The sequence below is a fragment of the Tachyglossus aculeatus genome, chromosome 4 (assembly GCF_015852505.1).
Source record: "Tachyglossus aculeatus isolate mTacAcu1 chromosome 4, mTacAcu1.pri, whole genome shotgun sequence".
Lineage (NCBI taxonomy): Eukaryota > Metazoa > Chordata > Mammalia > Monotremata > Tachyglossidae > Tachyglossus > Tachyglossus aculeatus.
Window position 1 is genome coordinate 66,686,804 of NC_052069.1, and position 21,052 is coordinate 66,707,855.

The following is a 21,052-nucleotide window of genomic DNA, read 5'->3' on the forward strand; positions in this document are numbered from 1 at the left end:
GATTGTGGCCAACCTAATTCACAGCGTGGCTCAGTGGAAAGAGCACGGGCTTGGGAATCATGTTTTCTAATCCTGGCTCTGCCACTTGCCAGCTGTGTGATTTCGGGCAAGTCACTTGACTTCTCTGGGCCTCATCTGTAAAATGGGGATTAAGACTGTGAGCCCCACGTGGGACAATCTGATTACCTTGTATCCCCCTCAGCTCTTCAGAACAGTGCTTGGCACAAAGTAAGCACTTAACAAATGTCATCATCATCATTATTATTAATGTATCTATTTACCCCAGTTCTTAGTACACCTAGTAAGCATTTAACAAATGCCATAAAGTAAAATGATAAATAGTGTTTATTGATGTAGCATCTACTTGATTTAGCCTCTAGACTGTCGTCGTGGCGGGGAGCCACTCCGCCAATTCAGTTGTATTGGGCTCTCCGAAGCCCCTGCTCTGGCCCTAGTAATAGTGTGTTGATCAATCGTATTTTATTCAGCCGTATTTATTGAGCGCTTACTGTGTGCAGAGCATCATGCTAAGCGCTTAGTACTGATCGATCGATACTGTGTGTCTAGTACTGTACCAAATGCTTGGGAGTTTACAGCTGAAGTAGAAGAGATGATCCTTGCCCCTGTGGTGGGCTTGTAACGTAGGAGAAAGTCACAAAATAATTTGCAGATGAGGAAAAAGAAAAGGACTAAATAGTGGTAGTAGTAATAATTGTGGCATTTGTTAAACACTTAATATGTGCCAGGTACTGTGCTAAGTGCGGGGGTGAATCCAAGCAAATCAGGTTGGATACAGTCCCTGTCCCACATGGGGCTAAGTCTTCACCCCCATTTTGCAGATGAGGGAACTGAGGCACGAAGAAGTAAAGTGACTTGCCCGAGGCCACACAGACAAGCGACAAGAGTCGGGATCGTATTTATGTCGTTTTTCACAAAAGGGCGTGAGCGTTTAAGTGCTGAGGTGTTAGCTGGAGGATCTGACCTGTGGAGAAGAAAAATCTCCTTGCCCACATCAAGGCTCACACAAGAACCACGTGAACATCCTTACGGATGCTCAAAATGGGCTAGTTTTCCTGGAGTTTTGTGTCGGGAATGACTGAGGATCAAGTGATCTTCGACCCGGGTGATTTTTGCTACAAGAAGCTCTTGCTCTTCCCCTAGATATAGAACCGGCCCAGCCTGGCCTCGGTTTGAACCTGGAGAATGTAACGTAGTTTCAGAGTTGCTTTCATAATGTTTAAAAATGATGGGCAAACTTGACAAATTAAGTTAGAATTAAACATGTAGTTGCAGCATGGCCTAGTGGAAAGAGCGTAGGCCCTGGAGTCAGAGGACCTGTCTTCTAAAGTCGGCTTTGCCAATTATTATTATTATTATTATTATCATTATTATTATTAATTTTGGGATTTGTTAAGCGCTTACTATGTGCCAAGCACTGTTCTAAGCGCTGGGGGAGATACAGGGTAATCAGGTTGTCCCACTTGGGGCTCACAGTCTTCATCCCCATTTTACAGATGAGGTAACTGAGGCCCAGAGAAATTAAGTGACTTGCCCAAAGTCATACAGCTGATAAGTGGCGGAGCCGGGATTAGAACCCATGTCCTCTGACTCCCAAGCCCAGGCTCTTTCCACTGAGCCACGCTGCTTCTCTATTGCTCCCAAGTGCTTAGTACAGCACTTTGCATTCATTCATTCATTCAATCGTATTTATTGAGCGCTTACTGTGTGCAGAGCACTGTACTAAGCGCTTGGGAAGTACAAGTCGGCAACATATAGAGATGGTATATACAGGTGCTGTGGGGAGGGGAAGGAGATATCGTGGGGGGTTTGGAGGGGAGAGGAAGGAGGGGGCTCAGTCTGTGTGCAGAGCACTGTACTAAGCGCTTGGGAAGTTCAAGTTGGCAACATCTAGAGACACAGTAAGTACTCGATAAATACGATTGAATGAATGAATTGCTGTGTCACATTAGGGAAGTCACTTCACTTCTCTGTGCCTCAGTTCCCTCATCTGCACAATGGGGATTACTTCTTCCTCCCCACATTGCTTCGAACGGTGCTTGACACATAGTGCTTAACGAGTACCATAAAAAACAAGCCAAAAACTAGATATAATTTCCAGCCCTGTGCTCTTTTATGCCTGTTTTCTTTCCAGGTTCACTCAGCTGCCTGTCAGCTATCCTGCTCGGACTGCCTTTGGCTTGCTCTGGATCATATTTCACTTCTCTCTTGTTCCCTGCTATTCCTCTTTTATGTGTTTGAAAGTCCTGTGCGTTCACTTTTAGCACCTCTCATTTCGACGAAGGCCAAAATTACCACAAAAATTAAACTGGGACTTTGAGCTCCGATTGAGAAACATAGCTTCCGTATTTTTTCAGCGCCCTAAATATTTATTAAGAGCAGCGAAGATTATTTTGTAGATCTTTACTCTTAACACTTGAAGCTTAAGGTTTTCTACTGGTCAGCTGTATTGGAAAAAAATAGAGTTCACTGGCCCGAAGGATTCATCTTTATCAAAAAAAAAAAAAGTCCAGTCTCAAAAGGTTCAGTTTCAAGTGAGATGATCATTTTTTCAGTCTTGGATCGCCTTCAAGGTAAACTTCGCATATGTCAAACTCTGAATGATGTTAACTTTTTATCTTCATAGGTTTTCAACAAACTGCTAAGCCTGGCCAGTACTGCTTCATCTCAAAAGTTCCAGTCTCACATGTGGAGTCAGATGTTGGTTTCCACATCTGGGTTTTTGAAATCCATCTCCAATGTCTCTGGCAAAGACATCCAGCCTTTGATAAAGCAATGGGTGTATCCTTTTCATGCGGTTAAGAACTGTTGAACGCGGGGGAGAAGGATGACTTTATACTTTACGGAGATTCAGGAAAAGTATGAAATACGTAGCAGTCAATATGCTAACGTGCGCAGAAAGCTGTACTGCAGAGCAAGTGGCACAGTATAATAGAATTAATATTCAGATCTTTGCCCTCAAGGGGTTTCCAATCTAGTCAGGGTGACATGCCCTGAAATAGATGACAGATAGGAAGTCACAGAGCATAAAGATCTGTGCCCACATGCTGTGTGGGAGCGCTTAGTACAGTGCTGTGCACACAGTAAGCGCTCAAGAAGTACGATTGAATGAATGAATGAATGGGGAAGTGGGGGTTTGTGCGTAGATGGTGTAGAAGTGCTCAGTTGTCAGTGAGGGGATGGAAGGTGGGGAGATTTAAAATTAATCAGGGAAGGCCTGCTGGACTTAGCTCTTCGTGGGCAGGGAACGTCTATTGTATTGTACTCTCCCAAGCTGTTAGTACAGTGCGCTGCATATAGTAAGTGCACTATATTTAATGATACTATATGTAGGTATCATTAAATACCTTAATGATGATGATGGTGGAGGGGATGCTAGTTCAGAAGGGGGGATTTATTCATTCATTTCATTCCATCTTATTTACTGAGCACCTGCTGTGCGCAGAGCACTGTACTAAGCACTCGGGAAGTACAATTCAGCAACAGAGACAATGCCTGTCTTCCGGTTCCCTTTTGGCGGTTACTAAAACCCATTGGTTTTACTTGTCGGCTTTGCTAGTGAGCTATTCATTCATTCATTCAGTCGTATTTATTGAGCGCTTACTGTGTGCAGAGCACCGTACTAAGCACTTGGGAAGTACAAGTTGGCAACGTATAGAGATGGTCCCTACCCAACAGCGGGCTCACAGTCTAAGAGACTATATCATTTTCATCAACAGAGCAGTGGGTTTGAACAGACTTCAGGGCGACCGTTGGAATAAATTCCACCAGAGGAATCCATAGGGTAACCCGGAAAATTCTGGAGTCTGGATCTCCACATAGGGTCTGCTAAGTCCCTATCTTTAATAGAACAGGATTCATCCCAGCCTTAGCGTGACACTGAAATGTACTAAGCTCTGGGGGGGATCATTTCAGAACTGGATCCTGGCCCGCAGTGGGCTCCCAAACTAGAGTTGGTGATGCATAGACTCAGGTAATAATAATAATGGCATTTATTAAGCGCTTACTATGTGCAAAGCTAAGGTAGGAGAAGAACATCAAGGTAAACGCGGCACGGATGCGAGAGTAGCGGCCCATTCTTGCCAGAAGGGAAGAGTCCTGCTCCTCACTGCTGCAGATAGGACGGTCTCTACATCCCTGCAAAGGCACACTGGACCTCCATCAAACCCCTGCGGAGGTGAAGCAGAGTGGTTCTGTCCACCCTCGTGATCGTCGTATCAATCGACCTGCTCCGCTCCCTCCAGCAAGCACCTTGTCAGCATGTCTGAGACTACCGAGGGATTGTTCTTTTTTCCCCCCTCTTGATTGTAGGCTCATTGTGGGCAGGGAATGTGTCTGTCTTATCGTTATATTGTACTCTCCCAAGCGCTGAGTACAGTGCTCTGTACGTAGCAAGTGCTCAGTAAGTACGATTGATGGATAATTGGTTGGCAGCAGGGCAGGCGAGCTCTTGAGGAGGGAGCGATTCTTTTGAGGATGGTTTGGCCGCAAATGGGGATACTCATTTCTCTTACATCAATCGTATTTATTGAGCGCTTACTATATGCAGAGCACTGTACTAAGCACTTGCAGTTTCCAGGCAGGTGATCCAGCAGCCTTCAAAGCTTGGATGGCGGAATAGGACGTATTCTTCCGTAGTGACATTCAGGTTTCTTAAGCATGCCGTGTATTACAGTGCGAATAAAACAGAGGATGTAAAATTCAGGGGGCTCAATTTTAGGACTAAAGAATTCCTACATTATCAGCTTCGATCGACTATAATAATAATAATGATGGCATTTATTAAGCGCTTACTATGTGCAAAGCACTGTTCTAAGCACTGGGGGGATACAAGGTTATCAGGTTGTCCCGCGTGGGGCTCACAGTCATCATCCCCATTTTACAGATGAGGGAACTGAGGCTCCGAGAAGTGAAGTGACTTGCCCAAGGTCACACAGCAGTTAAGGAAGCGTCTTGGGATAGTGGAATTATTAGCTGGAATTCCTTGGCAGTAAATAAGGTGTGTACAGTAAACAGTTTTAATGGGCAGGGGTGGGTAAGTTTTCAAATCCCAAGGTTTTGCTAAAAGCTAATGAAAAACAGCTAGGTAATTAAAAAATTCATTAGCAGAAAATATTCTAAATCGGCATTAAACCTGTGGATAGCTGGGATTAATATAGGTAGTCTCTAGAATGCCAAGGTGTTTCTTATTGTCTGTGGATTGTTCTTTTCTCCCCCCTCTAGATTGTAGGCTCATTGTGGGCAGGGAATGTGTCTCAGTTTTAACTCAGTTTTTTAAACTTTTCCAAAGTTTAACTGTAACTGTAACTGTGGCCCTCTAGCATCCAGCGGGGCATTCCATAGGTCTACTCAGAAACTTCCAGCACTAGATGTGAACGTTTAAAACACAGCATAGAGGAACTTATTTTTATTCGGTTAATGTTCCTTCTCGTATATTGCAAAAATTTTTCCTTCATCGTCCTCTCAGGGATCAGAGTAGCGTCGTAAAATTTTACGGTAGCTTTGCGTTCAATAGAAAACGAAATGTGTTGGAGCTGGAAATAAAGCAAGATTATACTTCTCCTGGAACTCAGAAATATGTGGTAAGTCCCCTTTCTCAAATTGTCCGTATAAAAGAACTTGGAATTTATATTGAGTTTAGCGAGCTTTTTTTCCCCGCAACGCTTTTCTCATGGTTAACTCATTTTTGTCCTCACCCTCCGGAATAGGGGTGAACAGCATCTGTTATCCGTATTTTTACATTTGAAAGAAGCGAGGCTTAGAGTGGCTAGCTGATTTGTTCAAAAACACCCCGGAGAGCCCAGTCTAGAACCCAGCTTTCTTTCTCCGCCCAGGACTTTGCCTGCAAGCCCAAGCGCCGGTTGAAAAACGCTTTTTACAGAAACGACGAATAGCTTAGTGGCCCTAAGGATTTCTCCCACCGGGGTCCCAGTTTTTCGTCTCTATATGTTGCCAACTTGTAAATCCCAAGCACTTAGTACAGTGCTCTGCACACAGTAAGCGCTTAATAAATATGATTGATGATGATGATGATTTCAGGCCTGGCAGGGGACTAGCGAAACAGTGGAGAAGACAAGATTTGGGGGCTGGGGCGGCAGTCGCACATACTGACCCATGTAGGACTAGCTTGGTGAACACATATGAGACCGGAGAGGTGAACACACTTACCCCCATGGCCAGAGAAAGTCGAGCAGTGTGGGGGAGATGCTCAAGTCAAGGAATGAAGGCTCGGTGAGCTTGCTAATAGGGGTCCAGAACGCCTATCCTCAGCTTGAGACGGGGGTCAGGCGAGGTCTAGCCCACTTTTTCCCAACCCAACCAGGGATAGAAGAGAAACCGGCCAAGCAGTCCTACTTACTGGCCCCCTACTTACTGAGGCAGGGAGTGGGGAGTCCCCTAAGCTGTTTGCGCCCATGAGCCGTATTCCAGAGTTGTCTCCGGCCTCACATGTTAATCAGCCGATGGTGAGAAAATTGGCTCCTCTCCCTTTCGGTGTAATTCAGGAACTTGGATTCAGAAGGGCTTACACAACCAGAATGGGCAATTTTGGTGGGGGGGATGACAGGGATTGATCCCTCGGGTTTCCCCTGCCCCCATAGGCTTGGGAATTTGCCCGGCTGACAGTTGCTTCCTGGGGATTTGGGTGACTCCTCTTCCCTCTGCTGCTACTAGAAAGTGTCCAGCCAGCAGAGTTGGGGGGGAACTCACACCCTGGAGAACCTAGACCAGACCCCAGGTTTGTTTGCATTGAAGATGCTCTCTTCCTCCTCAGTTAGCCACTTGGGCCTTAATAATAATAATAATACTAATAATAATGATGGTATTTGTTAAGCGCTTACTATGTGCCAAGTACTGTTCCAAGTGCTGGGGTAGATACAAGGTAATCAGGTTGTCCCACGTGGGGCTCACAGTCTTAATCCCCATTTTAAGATGAGGGAACGAATAATAATAATGATGACATTTATTAAGTGCTTACTATGTGCTAAACACTGTTCTAAGTGCTGGGGTAGATCCAAGGTAGGTTGTCCCACGTGGGGCTCACAGTCTTAATCCCCATTTTAAGATGAGGTAACTCATAATAATAATAATGACATTTATTAAGTGCTTACTATGTGCCAAGCACTGTTCTAAGCACTAGTAGATACAAGGTAATCATGTTGTCCCACGTGGGGCTCACAGTCTTAATCCTCATTTTAAGATGAGGGAACTCATAATAATAATGATATTTATTAAGTGCTTACTATGTGCCAAGCACTGTTCTAAGCGCTGGGGTAGATGCAAGGTAATCAGGTTTTCCCACGCGGGGCTCACTGTCTTAATCCCCATTTTACAGGTGAGAGAACTGAGGCACAGCTGACAAGTGGTGGTACTGGGATTAGAACCCACAACCTCTGACTCCCAAGCCCGTGCTCTAGCCATTAAGCCACGCTGCTTCTTAGTTAATGCATACGTAGGAAGCAGCGTGGCTCAGTGGAAAGAGCCCGGGCTTTGGAGTCAGAGGTCATGGGTTCGAATCCCAGCTCAGCCACATGTCTGCTGTGTGACCTTGGCCAAGTCACTTAACTTCTCTGAGCCTCAGTTCCCTCATCTGTAAAATGGGGATTAAGACTGTGAGCCCCACGTGGGACAACCTGATCACCTTGTATCCCCCAGCGCTTAGAACAGTGCTTTGCACATAGTAAGCGCTTAACAAATGCCATCATTATTATTATTAAAATCTTCTACGTCAGGTGGTTGCATGGTCATTGGGGTTCCTGTGTAGATAGAGGCGAGAATAGTAGTGAATTTATTTCTGTGCAGCCCTGGCCAGCAGCGCTTAGAACAGTGCTTGGCACATAGTAAACGCTTAACAAATGCTAACCATCATCATCATAAGGATGATGTCTGGCATTAGTCGAGACACCCGGTTCTTTTAAAGAAAAATATTTTTTGGAATGCATTTACCATGCGCACCTACTGTATGTTAGATGAGTAACTGAGCAGTTTCTCTCCTACGAAAGGGCCCCCTCAAAGTGACGGTGCAGGAGCTAGATGGATCATTCAACCACACTTTGCAGATTGAAGAAAACAGCCTTAAGCATGATATACCTTGCCATTCTAAAAGCAGAAGGTGAGTACCGGAACGTGTGCTCGCAACATATACGTTAAAATGTAGGATTGTAATGTGTAGATGATGGGTATTTGGTCATTCCGATTATACTTCATCACGGCCCGTTTGGCGGATAAAATTTTTCCAGTTAATTTGGAGCCTCTTCTGCACGGAGGGCCCCTGTACTAAATCCTTGGGAGATGAAATCCTTGTGGGTTGCACTTATCTTAAGTGCTGTATTGTTAGGATGGATCGTGTCTCCCATCCCTAGTACTCCAGTGCTTTGGTGCAGTACTCTGTTCATCGTGCCGGTTCTTAGCCAGTCTGGTGTCTTTTTAGAGAAAAGGGATGGGGTTTTGTAGAACTGAGGAAAAAGAAAATATCTCCTGTCGGATGTGCTCACTTGGAGAGGTAAATTTTTTGGCCCACAGACGGATTGGATGCAGGAAGTTGTCGCTGGTTCTTGCCGTCGAGTGTTGGATAGAGGAATGTTTTGGGGTGGAGGTGGAGGAGCTGGTTTTAGGACAACATTAGAGGTAGGGATAAAGAGTCGATCAGCGTGATACTGAAGTTTTAAATGCCTTCCGTGTCAGCTCTGCTTGATTCTATAATAGGAGTTGGCATCATATCTGCTATAGAATCAGGAGGTGGTTGAGCAAATTGCCTCTTCCCGCTGCCTCCACTTCCGCTCCTCCAATTCTCTCTTTGACCCCTTCAACTCTGGCTTCCACCCCCTTCACTCTCCAAGGACAGGCCAGCGGTTTCTACCGCCTCCTAATTCTCTCAGCCGCCTTTGACGCCGTGGACCACCCCATGTAGATAATCAGGTCCCAAATGAGCCTCACAGTCTAAGTCAGAGGGAGAACAGGTATTGAATCCCCATTTTGCAGATGAGGAAACTGAGGCACAGAGAAGTTAAGTGGACTGGCCCAAGGCCACATAGCAAAGAAGCAGCGTGGCTCAGCGGCAAGAGCCCGGGCTTGGGAATCGGAGGTCATGGGTTCTAATCCCGGCTCCGCCGCTTGTCTGCTGTGTGACTTTGGACAAGTCACTTCACTTTTCTGGGCCTCAGTTCCCTCATCTGTAAAATGGGGATGAAGACTGTGAGCCCCACGTGGGGCAACCTGATTACCTTGTATCTACCCCCAGCGCTTAGAACAGTGCTTGGCACATAGCACATAACAAATTCATTTGTATTTATTGAGCGCTTACTGTGTGCAGAGAACTGTACTAAGCGCTCAGGGAAGTACAAGTTGGCATCATATAGAGACGGTCCCTACCCAACAATGGGCTCACAGTCTAGAAGACGGGCTCACAGTCTAGAATCAATCAATCAATCATATTTATTGAGCACTTACTGTGTGCAGAGCACTGTACTAAGCACTTGGGAAGTACAAGTTGGCAACAAATAGAGACGGTCCCTACCCAACAGTGGGCTCACAGTCTAGAAGGGGGAGACAGAGAACAAAACAAAACATATTAACGAAATAAAATAAATAGAATAAGTATGTACAAGTAAAATAAATAGAGTAATAAATATGTGCAAACATATATGCATATATACAGGTATATATATATATATATATATATATATATATATATATATGATACCAACATTATTATTTATTATTAAAGAAGTAGCGGAGTTGGGATTAGAATTCAGATTCTCTGATTCCCTGGCCCGTGCCCTTTCCACTAGGCCACACTGTTTCTCTTTCAGCCTTCTTTCTTTACAGGCTCCACCACTGCCTCCCACCCTCTAACTCGGGGTGTCCCTTAAGGCTTAATTCTACGTCCCCTTCTTTTCGGCAGCATGGTCTAATGGTTAGAACATAGGCCCGGGAGTCAGAAGGCTGGGGGTTCTAATCCCGGCTCTGCCACTTGTCTTCTCTTGTACATATTTACTATTCTATTTATTTTGCTAATGATATTTACTATTCTATTTATTTTGTTAACGATGTACATCCGGCTTTGCTTCTGTTTATTCTGATGACTTGACACCTGTCCACGTGTTCTGTTTTGTTGTCTGTCTCCCCCTTCTAGACTGGGAGCCCGTTGTTGAGTAGGGACCGTCTCTGTATGTTTCTGACTTTTATTTCTTAAGCACTTAGTGCGGTGTTCTGCACACAGTAAGCGCTCAATAAATACGATTGAATGAATGATCCCGGGCAAGTCGCTTCACTCCTCTGGGCCTCTGTTAGCTGTAAAATGGGGATTGAGACTGGGAGCCCCATGTGAGGCAGGGACTGTGTCCAACCCAATTTGTTTGTCTCCACCCCGGCACTTAGTACAGTGCGTGGTACATAGCGCTTAACAAATACCACAGTTATTATTATTAATATTGTTATTACCCGTTTCCTTGGAGAACTCATTCTGTCCAACGGTGTCAATGTTCCACCTTTCAATCCGTACACGACACGACTGATTCCCAAGTCTACCTCTCCAGCCCCGACTTTTCTCCTTCCCTGCAGCCTCGCGTTTCCTCCTGCTTTCAAGATTTCTCTACTTGGCTGCCCTGCTGACACCTCAAACTTTTAAACACATCCAAAACAGAACTCTTCATCTTCCCACCCAAACCCTATCCTCCTGTTGTCTTTCCTATCACTGTATCGGCACCAACACCCCCCCATTGTCTCATAAGCCCGTAACCATGTCATTGTCCTCAACTCATCTCTCTCATTCAACTCACATGGTGAAGCAGCGTGGCCAGCTGGATAGAGCATGGGCTTGGGAGTCAAGGGACCTGGGTTCTAATTCCGGCTCTGCCACTCGTCTGCTCTGTGACCTTGGGCAAGTCAGTGAAATTCTCTGTGCCTCAGTGTGTAGAATGTAGACGGCAAGCTCCATGTGGGGCAGGGACTGTTGTCCAAACTGATGAACTTTAATCTTTCCCAGCACGTAGAACAGTGCTGGACACATAGTAAGCACTTAACAAACACCATTAAAAAAAAGAAAATATTCAGTCGGTCAGTAAATCCTGTCGACTGCTAAAATCTGCCCTTTTCTCTCCCTCCAAACTGTTTGTACGCTGATTCAAGCAGTTACCTTGAGTGTTTGCATCAGCCTGCTCGCTGACCTCCCTGCCGCCTGTCTCTCCCCACTCCAGTCCCTATTTCATTCTGCTGCCTGGATCATTTTCCCAAAAACCTGTTCAGTCTGTTTCCCCACTCGTCAAGAACTTCCTCGGGTTGACCATCCTCCTCCGCATCAAACACAAACTCCTTTATAACACTCAATCCCCGTGCTCCCTCCTATCTTGCATCTCACTGATTTCCCACTACAGTCCAACCCACTCACATCGCTTCCGTACTGCCGACCTACTCACTGAAACTCGATCTCGCCTACCTCACCGGCGATCCCTTGTCCACATCCCCTGGAATTCTCTCCCTCTTCATATCTGACACACCACCAGTCTCCCCACCTTCAAAATCCTATGAAAATCACAACTCCAAGGGGCTTTCCCCAACTAAGTCCTCATTTCCCCTACTTCCTCTCTCTTCTGCATCAGCCTTGCCCTTGGGTCTGTCCCCTTTTAATGCTTGATATTCACCTCACCCTCTGCCCCCCGGTATTTATGTACATATTCGTATCAGCGCTTAGAACAGAGCTTTGCACATAGTAAGTGCTTAATAAATACCATTATTATTATTATGACATGAAGCTAAATACCAAGGCTCCCCCTCTAAACTTCTGGGCTGGGAACATGACTAGCAATTCTGTAGTAATAATAATAATGGCATTTATTAAGCGCTTACTATGTGCAAAGCGCTAAGTGCTGGGGAGGTTACAAGGTGATAAAATTGTCCCACAGGGGGCTCACAGTCTTAATCCCCATTTTACAGATGAGGGAACTGAGGCACAGAGAAGTTAAGTGAATTGCCCAAAGTCACACAGCTGACAATTGGCGGAGCCGGGATTCGAACCCACAACCTCTGGCTCCAAAGCCCGTGCTCTTTCTATTGAGCCACACTGCTTCTCTAGTAAGCTACCTAGCAGCGTGGCTCACTGGAAAGAGCCCGGGCTTTGGAGTCAGAGGTCATCATCATCATCATCATCAATCGTATTTATTGAGCGCTTACTATGTGCAGAGCACTGTACTAAGCGCTTGGGAAGTACAAATTGGCAACATATAGAGACAGTCCCTACCCAACAGTGGGCTCACAGTCTAAAAGGGGGAGACAGAGAACAAAACCAAACATACTAGCAAAATAAAATAAAATAAAATATGGGTTCAAACCCTGGCTCCACCAATTGTCAGCTGTGTGACTTTGGGCAAGTCACTTAACTTCTCTGGGCCTCAGTTACCTCATCTGTAAAATGGGGATGAAGACTGTGAGCCCCCCGTGGGACAACCTGATCACCTTGTAACCTCCCCAGTGCTTAGAACAGTGCTTTGCACATAGTAAGCTCTTAATAAATGCCATCATTATTATTATTATTATTACCTAGCGCTTACTACAGTGCTCTGCACATGGCGAGCACTGTAAATAAACATGATTGATTGATTGGTTGAGTTATGTGGTAAGGACAGATTGTTCTGCTCTCTTCCTCCTATCACACTTCAGGCAGGACTACATTCAGACTATCCCAGAGAGATGAGATTGTATTTTGAAGGCCCCCCCCAGGGAAGGAGCACTCTATTTCATTGTCACCTGTCACGATTGGCAGGAAGCTCTCCCTTTTAATGTTCCTTAGTCGTTGCAAAGGTCTAAAAGCCAGAAGCAGCTGGAACTCAACTCTGATATTAAAAAAGAAAGCTATAGAATGGATATTCTGGAGCTGTCGGGGAGGTCTGGATTATGGGGGGCTGGGCCGGGGAGAGGCCCAGAGATCCCCAGCCCCTTGCTCTCTGCCCTCTCTAGATCAATCAATCATCATCATCATCATCAATCGTATTTATTGATCGCTTACTGTGTGCAGAGCACTGTACTAAGCGCTTGGGAAGTACAAGTTGGCAACATATAGAGACAGTCCCCACCCAACAGTGGGCTCACAGTCTAAAAATGCCAGCAACTCGTCTCTGCCTCCCCCATTTTTCCCGACCCTGTGACCTTGGGCTGAGCTCCCGGCTGGCAGATAAGCTCTACTATTTCCCCCGGTTCCCCCCTCTTCCCGGCCCCACCACGGCCAGAAAGCCTGCCTGCCTTCAGGGTGGTCAGGGAGAGACAGCAGCGGGCGGGCTGTGTGGTGGCAGTGGCGTTCCTGGTAGAGTTCTCTCTTTTTTTCAAACTTTCAACACCGCCTGGATTCCCTCACGCTGCATTTTCATTCATTCATTCAGTCGTATTTAGTGAGCGCTTAATGTGTGCAGAGCCCTGCATTTCTTCCGTCTTTGTGGGAAAGAGAAGACCGGGTCACCTAGCCAACGGTCATGCTATAATAATAATAATGAGAGTATTTGTTAAGCGCTTACTATGTGCCAAGCACTGTTCTAAGCAGTGGGGTAGATACAAGGTAATCAGGTTGCCCCACGTGGGGCTCACAGTCTTACAGATGAGGTAACTGAGGCACAGTGAAGTGACTTGCCCAAAGTCCCGCGGAGCTCTTTGCGCTGAGCCAAGCTGCCTCTCTATCTTCAAACATAGACATTTATTGGTTTCAGATTATTGAATCAGCTGGGATAGTACTTCAGTTCAAGTAATGATCAGTCAGAGAAGCAGCGTGGCTCAGTGGAAAGAGCCCGGGCTTTGGAGTCAGAGGTCATGAGTTCGAATCCCGGCTCCACCACAAGGCTGCTGTGTGACCTTGGGCAAGGCACTTCACTTCTCTGGGCCTCAGTTACCTCATCTGTAAAAATGGGGATTAAGACTGTGAGCCCCACGTGGGACAACTTGATCACATTGTATCCCCCCCCAGCGCTTAGAACAGTGCTTTGCACATAGTAAGCGCTTAACAAATGCCGTTATTATTATTATTATAGATCAGGACACGTGTCTCTCGAGCCAGTCATTGGACAGGCCTAGGACTGTCGTAACCCCCATATGCCGCTGTAGAGATTGGGCAGAGAACACGGCTTCCAACTGTGCTGTATTGTGCTCTCCCAAGCGCTCAGTACAGTACTCTGTACACAGTAGGACCGTTGATACAGGTGACTGCAGCTTTTAGAGAACTCTGTGGTGCAGATGGGGCTGTGTTCTTTGAAGCCCCGTCCCCTGAAGTGGCATTTGTCAACATGTAGATGTTTACGTGAAGATAACCGGCAATTCCTTTTCTTTTTCCCTTTCTGTTTCCTCCCCAAGTGCCTTACCCAGTGGTCAGTACGTAGCAGGTACCCTGTAAATACCAATTCTCAATACCCAGGCGCCCCACTTCCTCTAGACCGAAAGCTCATTGTGGGCAGGGAATGTGTCTGCCCTATTGTTATATTGTACTCTCCCAAGTGCTTAGTACAGTGCTCCGCACACAGTAAGCGCTCTGTAAATGCAATTGATCGACAGATTTAGCGATGCTTAAATTCCTCACCCAGGGTCCGAGCACTGTAAGACCTCTTTTCTCTCAAGTCTCAAGGATGTCTTTTCAAATTTCATTTGAAAGGGTTTCCTTGCTTTGCCCTATTTGTGTCCTAATGGCTTTTAAAAACTGCCCATTGGCCTGTTTTTGCATTTCAGCCGTCGTCGTCGCTGAAATGCAGAAACGTCGTCGTTTCTAAAATGCAGAAACGAAACGTCGTCGTTTCGCATCCCTTGTTTGGTCTGTTCCCGGAGTCCTTCGTGTTTTTCCAGCCTAAGTTCTTACACACCCTTTGTATCTACATCCAGAAAGGGGAGCTTCTCTGCCTCCATTGTATTTTACCCCTGAAATGTTGAGACTGTCTTCTAAATCTGTTGGGTGTTCAAGCGGTTGCCCACATAGCCCCTTTGGCATTTCTCCACATTTCTCGTTTTTCACTTCCTCCTCCGCAGTTGATCCCGTGGATATCTCTGACTCTTATTTGATTGAAACTCCCAGTTATGCTTGCTTGAATTCACTCAGCCAGTCAATTGTATTTAAGATTATGAGCCCGTTGTTGGGTAGGGATTGTCTCTATCCGTTGCCGAATTGTACTTTCCCAGCACTTAGCACACAGTAAGTGCTCAATAAATACGATTGAATGATTGAATGAATGAATGGAGTGCTTACTGTGTGCAGAACATTGTATTAAGCGCTTGGGAGAGTACAATATAACAGACACATTCCCTGCCCACAATGAGCTTACAGTCTAGACAGCCATTACTATAATTAAATAAATGACAGCTATGTACATAAGTGCTGTGGGGCTGGGAAGAGGGATGAATAAAGGGAACAAGTCAGGGTGAAGCAGAAAGAAGTGGAAGAAGAGGAAAGAAGGGCTTAGTCAGGGAAGGGGCCTTGGAGGAGATGTGCCTTCAGTAAGGCTTTGAAGGAGGGGAGAGTAATTGTTGTAAGATATGAGGAGGGAGGGTATTCCAGGCAAGGCAGGATGTGGGTGGGACGTCAGTGAGAAGGTTAACAGAGGAGCGAAGTGCCTGGCCTGGGTTGTAGCAGGAGAACTGATCTTGCCAAATGTCCTCCTGAAAGCATCTTGTAAGCAGTGATTTATTTTTTCCTTAAACACAGGAATAAGAAGAAAAAAATTCCACTGATGAACGGAGAAGAAGTTGACATGGACCTTTCGGCAATGGAGTAAGTGTGATCATTTCTACATCTATGACTGCATCTTTTCATAGGGCCATCTCAGATCTATTTGGATCTATCTAGAAAAAGATATATCTCTCTCTATATATTCCCAAACTATAACCGCAAATACATTAACATTTACCAAGGTTTTTTTATTTTCATGTCGAACAGCAGGAATGACCAATCAATCAATCAGTCGTATTTATTGAGCACTTACTGTGTGCAGAGCACTGTACTAAGCGCTTGGGAAGTCCAAGTTGGCAACATATAGAGACAGTCCCTACCCGGCAGTGGGCTCACAGTCTAGAAGGGCTCACAGTCTAGAAAAAGTGGGCCACATCCCTATTCCACTGAGTGTGACATAAGTGAATGGGCGCGGGAAAGAAAGGACTTAGGATAAAGGAAATGATTGAGAATTCCATGCCAACATATTTGAGTTCCCTTTACCTCAACACAAGCTGCTAATTTGAAGAGCAGTAAAGTGATTCAGTGCTCGAGTTTCCACTGTGGCTCCAAGAGAGCAGCGTGGCTCAGTGGAAAAGAGCACGGGCTTTGGAGTCAGAGATCGTGGGTTCAAATCCCGGCTCCGCCAGTTGTCAGCTGTGTGAGTTTGGGCAAGTCACTTCACTTCTCCGTGCCGCAGTTCCCTCAACTGTAAAATGGGGATTGAGACTGTGAGCCCCCCGTGGGACAACCTGATCACCTTGTAACCTCCCCAGCGCTTAGAACAGTGCTTTGCACGTAGTAAGTGCTTCATAACTGCCATCATTATTATTATTATTGCGTATGTGTCAGTGCTCGCTTCTGGCCAACCCTGAATGCTGAGCAGCGGTAGTCCTGTACAGCGCCGAGGGGATGACCGCTTCCTTCTGGTCCAGAAATGCCTTGGCGACAGTAGGTGGTTCAGGAGGCCTTGAGGGTTTTAACGGACCAGAGTGGAGTGTGGAATACATTGGACGCCTCCTAGATCTTAGAGTGACACCTGAATCTCTGGGGATCCCAAGCCTGGAATCCAGGCTTCCAGAGTGACGCCCGTGGGGGGTTAGTGCAGGATTGTCAGCGGGCCGGCCTGTCGTGGGTTCAGTGATACCCTGCAGTGGGCAAAGATTTGGGAACGGAGGTGGGAGAGAGAGCCATAATTGGGCAACCGTGTGAGGGAGTCAGATTGGTGACTTCTGGTGACCTTCGTTTTCTGTAGCTTTTAAAGCCGAAAACCACAGGGAGCAAATCAGTCTTGTGATCTTGCATTTTGCGCTTTTTAATCTGCCCCGGAAGGTTAGGCGGGTTTGTCCTTTGGGGCAACCACATGCTTTTAATTAGCACTGCATTAAAAAAAAAGACAACTTATACCCCCCTTTTATTTACAGCCCTATCATTTAAAAGCCCAGGTATCCATTCAGTTGAACCCCAGATTTTAATTATATCAATCAGTGCTAACTTGGGAAGTTAGAGAGTGCGATTTGTGAACGGTACCTTTAATTTGCTCAGTCCTGAAGAAAGCTCCTGGCCTTGAAAGGTTAATACGTTGCTTGTTAGCTCAGTCAGTTCAGTAAGGTAAATGGAATGGTTTTGGCTGCAGAGAATTTCAATTTGAGGACTGGGGGCAGTGGTATTGAGTCTGTCATTTTCTCTTTAAATACATTCGGCTAAACAAGTTAATTAATAAATAGAGCCTTTCACTTCAAGGCTGTTGGTTGCTATCCAGAAGGGTGGTACTGGTAACCACAGTCAATTACCTGGCTGTATAGGGGCTGTGTAAAAGTGAGTTAGTTTCAGTCCCTTTTGAACACATTACAAAAACCACAGTTGGCCTCCTTGTTGCCCGCTGGGCTCAGAGACCGAATAGGTCTGGAACCCGAACCATCCTTTCATCTCCGGAGATAGTTCGTTGACGGGACTTGGTGGGGGAAACGTGGTGATTCTCTGTCCCTGGATGTCGCTCCCTAACCTGTGTCTGGACTTTCACAAGCCCCTAGCTTCCAGCGGCACAGCAAAGTGGTATTTATTTTTGGTGCCCCTTCCCAACACACACACACACACACACACACACACTCTCACAAAAATAAAAATTTGCTTAAGATCTGCTCGATAGAGCATCCAGGTTTAGCGTTTTCTAAATTGACAGGATTGTAATCTCTTAAAAATATTATTGCATCTTTCTCTCAGTGCTGATTCCCCTTTGCTGTGGATAAGGATCGACCCAGATATGTCCGTTTTGAGGAAGGTAGAGTTCGAACAAGCCGACTTCATGTGGCAGTATCAGCTTCGCTATGAGAGAGATGTGGTCGCACAGGAAGAATCCATTTTGGCTCTGGAAAAGTTCCCCACGCCGGCATCCCGACTTGCGCTGACCGATATACTAGAACAGGAACAGTGTTTCTACCGAGTTCGAATGCTGGCTTGCTTCTGCCTGGCGAAGGTGAGATCTCACGTCACAGAAATAAAGGGAGAAATTCGCTAGACGTCGTCAAGCACCTAAAAAACGGGTCAGAAGTCCGCACGGCCCATTTACTGGCTTGATAACGAGTCTCTTCCGAGGATTTGCCTGGCCCTTTTAACACACTTGGTTTGAAAAGAAGCCATATGACTTTAATCGGAAAACGGACAGTAAAAGGCTCTTGTAAATTGCCAAAGTTGAGATGTCGGATGTTGAAACCGCAAGTTATTTTTCCGCATTTTAAGTTGCAGGAGAAAAAGAACTTCCTAAAAAAAAAAAAAACAACAAACCATGTGTTACTCTTCGGAGGGAAGTTCTTTGGCTTTCTAAGATTGGTTGTAAAGGGATGCATTTTAGCTCTCTGCACAAGTGTCTGAATTTAGATGCGAGAATACTGATCTTCAGCTCTGTGGTTTCACTCGAAAGGGTTCGGTAATACATTTAATAATAACTTGCAGTTAGATGTTGAGCAACCTAAAAAGTGGACTTATGAGCAAGTGTAGTATTCCTTTTTGGATGCAAAAATAAAATATATACATATACATAGAAAAAGAAGGGCAGTGAAAAATTAATTATATAAAGAAGGAATAAGTAAAATACAGGAAAAGTAAACTGCTAGAAGGCTAATTGAAGAAATGCTTTTTAATTTGTGGATCTTATTTTTTAATTGATCATTTTGCTTATATGATGAAGAGTAACTGAGTATATTTTAATCACATCTAGTGAGATCACTATCCTGAATTTTCATCGTTTTCCTTTCAGAACTCCTTATTATCCATGAGTCGTAAATAGATTGTCGTGTTTGTTTCTGAGAAATATTTCCAAACTGCACCCTCCCCATCTATACAGGTCCCAAGTTTTTAGACTGTGAGCCCACTGTTGGGTAGGGACTGTCTCTATATGTTGCCAATTTGTACTTCCCAAGCGCTTAGTACAGTGCTCTGCACATAGTAAGCACTCAATAAATACGATTGATGATGATGATGATACAGTGGCTTCAGAATCACGGCATTTCCAGAAATTGTCATCATAATGATCGTTTCAGGAAAGGAAGGTGGCAAAAGATTGATGAATAAGATCTATTATCTTTTAGCTCCTAGCAGATGGTAATAAACCCACCCCAGCCTGGCATTTTGACTGGACAGAAATCGAAAGGACCTCCAGAATTTAAGGAATACTGTCCTTAGACATTGTTTCTGTATAACATGAAATATTTATTCTGGAGCTACTCAAAAATAGCGAAAAGCGAAACTTTAATGGATAAAACTTAAAAGAAGATTTAAGAAAAAAAAATAGGGAAAAATAGCGAAAATAGCGAAAAGGAAACTTTAATGGATAAAACTTAAAAAAAGATTTATTAGTGTACATTGGGACCACATTTAAACCATCCCCGACAGGTGCTTTCTCTTTTAATTAAAGATTTTCAGAAAAAAAAAAATCTTACGGTACCCATTCCTTTGTAACCTCAGTATAGTGAAATTCTTATGCATAGCCAACGGAAATCTGTCTAGTCTCTTAATGCGGTTTCTTCAGGGGTAATGGAAAACCATTTGTCACCAATCTCTGATTCTTCCTTTCTTTGAATTTTTTAATACTTTTTGAGGTTTTGGGTTTTTTTTTCGCCCATCTTTTAAAAACAAAACAAAAGACAGCCCCTCTTACATTTTTTTCATAGGCTTTGATTTTCAGCCCTTTAATTATCTATGCGCTGTCTTATTCTAGTGGGTTGAGAGATGAATGATGACACTCATTTTCCTTTTTATGCTTTCATGTGAAAGCATTTGGTTTAAATCATTCACAACGATGAGCTGTGAAGTAGACAAGCTTTGGCATTTTAAAAGGTTTACTGATCTGAGAAGAAATTGAGGGATGATCTAGTGTTCTTTTTAGTCATGTGGGTTTTTTAATCTGATTTATGAGCAATTGAACCAAGCCACCATGATGTAAACCTCTCTAGCTCTATCGTGGCAAATTCTACAGTATTATGGGGCAGTGGGGACTTAATTTGGTGGGAGGGTGATCGATGACTAAAATGGAACAAGTTTGGATGGAAAGGGCCTCAAAACTTAGGTTTTTGTGAGCGCGATCTGCTTACGTTGTGAGCGAAGATAGGTAAATGAGTTGAATGTTTTTCCAGCTTTGCCCATGGTGGCTCTTCCTTCATAATTGCTACTTCAGTTGAGAGACAGCCGATGAGTTTGGGAAAGGGAATACTCTCATCCTATAACAACAGGCAGAATTCCCTCTGGGAGACCACACGATACCTCAGGATGCCAAGGGAACAGTGGAAAAAAGTATACTATTTCTAGAGTTCGAGTGGTGTTTGAGAGTATCTAAACATTAATCATTCATTCAATTGTATTAAGTGCTTACTGTGTGCAGAGCACTGTACTAAGCGCTTAATCATATCTCTGCCATTTGCTGTGTGGCGTTGGGCAGCTCACTTCACTTCTGTGCCTCAGTTCGCTCATCTGTAAAATTCATTCAGTTGTATTTATTGAGCGCCTGCTGTGTGCAGCGTATGTAGTGCACTGTACTAAGCACTTGGGAAAGTACAATATGACAATAAACAGTGACATTATGAGCTTACAGATTAGAGGGGGACTGAGGTCTATGCGGGACAGGGACTGTGTCTAACCTGATTTACTTGTATCCACCCCAGCTCTTAGTACAGTGCCTGGCACATGGTAAGCGCTTAACAAATACCGTAATTGTTATTATTATTACTTGCAAAAAAAAATCCTCACCCAAGACATTTCAGACAGAAGCTTACTATTTCTAAAGGAAAAGGAAAAAGCACACTCTCCCATAATCATAGATTCCAGTGCTTTACCAGCTTTCACGGAGAGGAAGACCTCAGTGTGGCTTGAATT

At 44.8% G+C, this 21,052-nt stretch overlaps 1 protein-coding gene across 1 annotated transcript in view; it reads left to right on the forward strand.

Moving 5' to 3' along the window:
* TAF2 (TATA-box binding protein associated factor 2) overlaps positions 1-21,052 on the forward strand; it is a 147,375-nt gene that overhangs the window by 44,124 nt on the left and 82,199 nt on the right. Inside the window, exons 13-17 of the mRNA XM_038744924.1 lie at positions 2,645-2,799; positions 5,486-5,600; positions 8,019-8,128; positions 15,683-15,748; positions 17,909-18,161. Of these exons, the coding sequence (XP_038600852.1) occupies positions 2,645-2,799; positions 5,486-5,600; positions 8,019-8,128; positions 15,683-15,748; positions 17,909-18,161 (699 nt within the window). The remainder of the gene's footprint in view (positions 1-2,644; positions 2,800-5,485; positions 5,601-8,018; positions 8,129-15,682; positions 15,749-17,908; positions 18,162-21,052) is intronic.